We start from the raw sequence: 4,729 nt of genomic DNA, 5'->3' as shown, positions 1-4,729 counted from the left end.
ACCTGTACATACTGCTTTCAGTCATGTGTGTACCTGTACATACTGCTGTCAGTCATGTGTGTATCTGTACATACTGCTGTCAGTCATGTGTGTACCTGTACATACTGCTGTCAGTCATGTGTGTACCTGTACATACTGCTGTCAGTCATGTGTGTACCTGTACGTACTGCTGTCAGTCACGTGTGTACCTGTACATACGTGTTGTTCTGTTTAACATGACTGTAGCGTGAATTAGTGTCTCAGTGTCCAACCCGTCTGCTCCATCTGTCCTCCTCCTCAGCTGCTCCTCTGGACAGCATCCAATCGTTGGCAGCCTTCTATGTGAACTGTATCAGACAGGTGCAGAAAGGAGGACCCTACAGGATCGGAGGCTACTCTTTTGGAGCCTGTGTGGCCTTTGAGATGTGCTCCCAGCTGCAGGCCCAGCAGCAACCTGTGGAGTCTCTGTTCCTGTTCGACGGCTCTCACTCATATGTGGCAGCGTACACCAAGGTTAGACGAGACTGAAAACACCTCTGAGTTCACAGGTCTCTTATTTAAACACACCACACTTATTGTTTCCAAGTAGAAGCGTGAGTTACTGATAGACACACCAAACTGACTCTTCACTCACCCCTGGTGATCATTTCAAATTTAATCCACTCTTCTGCAAGAAGAGGGTTAAAGTTGATTTGGATCTTTTGGCAGGCTATGTGAAGTCTACTGTTACAAATATGGGTTTTACGTTGGACTGCCAAGTTAGTGCAGTAATTAAATCCAGCTTTTTTCACCTCAAGCAACTTGCCCACCAGCACTTTGAAACAGTAAATCATGCCTTCATCACCTCTCGGCTGGAATACTGTAATGCACTTTGTTTTGGAGTTAGCCCGTTCTCTTTTGCACGGCTCCAGTTGGCTCAGAATGCTGCTGCTCATCTGCTTACTGGAGCACATTACACCCAGTATCCGTTATCTCATTCTTTTGGTCACTACCCAAAGCTCGTGATCATAGATGAGGATAGGAAAGTAGACCAAACGGTAAATCGAGAGCTTCTCCCTCTGGCTTAGCTCTCTTCACCATGACAGACTGGTACAACGCCCGCATCACTGCAGACACAGCAGCAATCCACCTGTTGATCTCCCGCTCCATTCTTCCCTCATTCATGAACAAGACCCCGAGATACTTAAACTCCTCCACTTGGGGCAGGACCTCCTCCCCAACCCGAAGGAGACTCTCTACTCTTTTCCGGCTCAAGACTATGGTCTGGAATTTGGAGGCACTGATCCTCATCCTGGCCGCTTCACACTTGGCTGTGAACCGCTCCAGTGAGAGCTGGAGATCAGGATCGGGGGCCTCATGTACAAAGACTTGCGTGGATTTCTTACTGAAACCTGATGTAAGGTCAAATCCAGAAAATGGCGTACGCACAAAAAAATCCAGATGTATCAAACTGTGTGTACGCTGGAATCCACGTACATTTCTTTTGAACATCACAATTAATGTGAAACTGAGCGCAGGTAAGACACCTCCCCTGACACGCCTTCATTAACATATGTTAAACAGATGCAAATTACTTCCTGCATGTGTGAAGGACACGTTTGTTTGATCCCTGCGCGATCAGGAATGATTTCTAATGTCATAAAAATAATGAACTAAATATAATATGAGTGTGAAAAAAAATCCTAAGTAAAAATAGGAATAAAATATGTTTATCATGCAAAGAATGAGTGATTGTGTGTCGGTGTGTGTGTGCGCGCAAACTGCTGTGTTGCGCAACCGGCTTATCACTTTGCGCACGAGTTTGTTACCATTACTATAAACACAGAGGAACTTAAATGTTTGGTAAAGCATAGATCTTAGTTTATTTCATAGCTGATATTAAGAAACGAGTCTCTGCGTCTCAGTAGAGTTCACATGACGTGACGTGATGTTGGAGAGTCTTCACAAACGCTGCGCGCACCGCAGCCTTTGTGTGCAGTCAGTTTGTCTGTCAAGCTTTGGCTCTCCTACTTACAGCATTTTCACAAGTTGTAAAGTGTACTTCCACGTGCCATTTTGGAGAAATCAACAACAACGTAAACACAAATTATGAAGCACCACTGCAGGCGAGGGTGCGCACTCCAGAGCACGACCATAACTCGGCCTTTAGAATCAGATGGATGAGACGATTCCATTGGTCATGATTCAGCTTTGGGTGGACTGGACTGACACAGTCCTGAWGGGTCTGCCAGCTCCCTCTGGAAAGCTCCTGTGGAACCCCAGTTCAATCACTACTGCTGCACGTGCACGTGTGGCGCACGCGGCTACTCGCTGCGTCGCGCTCCCAGAGCGCAGCAGTGCCAAACTGAAAAATGATTTTTCCTCAAAAGGGCTGATGAGCCACTCGTCATCGGAAATTTATATCTGTTTATAAATAAAAGCTCTGCGTGTTACACTATTTATTATATCCTCCAGTAAGGCTGAATCTGTTCCTGTTAAATGTATTTTTGGCACAACTTTGCACATCTTTTATTTAACTGCGTCCATGTGGATGTAATAATTGTTAATCATGTGTGTCTGCTGTGAACAATAATCATTTTTACATCATGAACAGTTTCTCAGAATCACCTCTGTCGTCAGCGGAACCAAAGCCACAGAAACGTGTGACACCAGCCCTGGAGTTGGCGTGGGGCTGCGCACATTTCCACGTTCAGTTGAGTTTTGATACATCTGGAGTTTTGTGTTGAAAATGGCGTACGCAAGGTTTTTGTGCGTACGCACTGTTGATACATGAGGCCCCTGATGAAGCCAACAGGACCACATCATCTGCAAAAAGCAGAGATGTGATCCTAAGGTCACCAAAACTGATCCCCTCAACACCTACACTCAGAGCCTCCTGAGAATATCCTGAAGGTCCTGAGCTTCATGAATTGAGTCGTCGTACTAATTAAGACTGAGAGCAGAAAATATCTGCTGGACAGAATATAATATTTATGGATGAGGCTAATCTGGGTACATTATTGCTCTTATATGGAAATTATTGTATGTACACAATAGGGGTGTAAATCACCAGCTTTATCATGATACGATGTTACATCGATATGTTTTGATGACAATTCGATATTTTTCGATATCACAAAGTCTGTCACGATACGATTACGATTCAATTCACTTCACGTCTGCGATCAATATAATGCAATATCATATGCCCATCTAACACAATGACTGCGTTAGATGCATGTGATATAGATTCATGTTGAGCTTATGACGACGATATAGATCGATATTTTCATTTTGCCTCGATATGACTGAATCATGAACCATTCAAATAGATACATTGATATAGATCGATGCATCATTACACCCCTAGTACACAACTAACCAGCTGTGACCAACACAACATGGATACAACTTCATCATTTCTCATCACAAAATGATTTACTTCAATTCCTGCTATAAAAGGCAGCAGGCCAAATGCCCAGCATTCAAATAAATGCACACTTACTGAAGATGCTGTGGTTTGTAGGGCAGCACAGTGGTGCAGCGGTTAGAGCTGTCAGCTTTTGAAAAAGTATCGGCTCTAGTCTGGTTGTGGCATCAAACTGGCAAAGAGAGTGCTGATCATTTATGCCCATCAGAGCTCTGGTTCACTCAGTGCTGCAGCTAAAAATGTTGCTGTGGAGGTTCTGACTGCTCAGGGCTGCACAGTGGAAGTGTCTGACCTGTATGCTAGGAACTTTAAAGCCACAGCCACTGCTGAGGACATTAAAGGAGAAGTGAGCAATGCTGATAACTTCTGTTACCTGAAGGAGAGCAGGCTTGCTTGGGAAGAAGGACGGCTGTCAGATGATATTACTAAAGAGCAAACTAAAATCACTGAGGCTGACCTGATCATATTTCAGTTCCCCCTCTACTGGTTTGGCTTTCCTGCAATCATGAAGGGTTGGATGGACAGAGTGCTCACTCATGGATTTGCCTATTCCCAGGAGAAGCGTTACAGCCAGGGAGTCTTCAAGGACAAGAAGGCCATGTTGTCCTTCAGCACTAGATCTTCTGAATCCATGTTCAGCCCAACTGGCATCGATGGGGACATGAACATCACACTGTGGCCTCTGCAGAATGGCATCCTGCACTACTGTGGCTTCCAGGTTCTGGCCCCTCAGATCTTCTGGGCTCCAGCATCTGCAGCTGACGAAGATTGTAAATCYATGTTGGAGGCCTGGCGTACACGACTGCAGGGKCTCCTGGAAGAGAAGCCCCTGTCCTTCTTCTCTCTGGATTGCTTTGATGAGAAGACCTTCCAGCTGAAACCTGAAGTTCAGGAGCAACATGCCAGCCAGGAGTTTGGTCTGACTGTGGGCATACATCTGAACAAGCCTCTGCCTCCCCACAACCAGATGAAGGCTGGATGCTGATTTATTTCTTGTACATCAAATAAAAGCTGGTTTAGTTTAAAAAAAAGCTGTCATCTCTCAGCATTTTGATCACCGGTTTGTATAAGAAAATCCAGGTTTTCATATCATCCCATGTTTTTGTTTTTCCAGAGCTACAGAGCCAAACTGACTCCAGGTAAAGAGTGTGAGGCTGAGACCGAGGCTCTGTGTGCCTTCATCCAGCAGTTCACTGACCTCGATTATAAAAAGGTATTTATCCTCTGAAACCTGTTCATCTCATCAGGCTGCAACCAGGGTTATTATATTTAACTGAAACCTGTTCATCTCATCAGGCTGCAACCAGGGTTATTATAGTTAACTAAAACTAACTAAATAAC

The 4,729-nt window shown here is 44.8% G+C and overlaps 1 protein-coding gene and 1 pseudogene across 1 annotated transcript in view; both read left to right on the top strand.

Annotated features, from left to right (window-relative positions):
• fasn (fatty acid synthase) overlaps nucleotides 1-4,729 on the top strand; it is a 71,500-nt gene that overhangs the window by 62,667 nt on the left and 4,104 nt on the right. The window contains exons 39-40 of the mRNA XM_014025794.1: nucleotides 281-492; nucleotides 4,503-4,601. Of these exons, the coding sequence (XP_013881248.1) occupies nucleotides 281-492; nucleotides 4,503-4,601 (311 nt within the window). The remainder of the gene's footprint in view (nucleotides 1-280; nucleotides 493-4,502; nucleotides 4,602-4,729) is intronic.
• LOC106530205 (ribosyldihydronicotinamide dehydrogenase [quinone] pseudogene) lies at nucleotides 714-4,407 on the top strand (annotated as a pseudogene).

The sequence above is a fragment of the Austrofundulus limnaeus genome, unplaced genomic scaffold (assembly GCF_001266775.1).
Source record: "Austrofundulus limnaeus strain Quisiro unplaced genomic scaffold, Austrofundulus_limnaeus-1.0 Scaffold500, whole genome shotgun sequence".
Taxonomy (NCBI): domain Eukaryota; kingdom Metazoa; phylum Chordata; class Actinopteri; order Cyprinodontiformes; family Rivulidae; genus Austrofundulus; species Austrofundulus limnaeus.
This window is presented reverse-complemented; position numbering and strand designations above follow the sequence as displayed.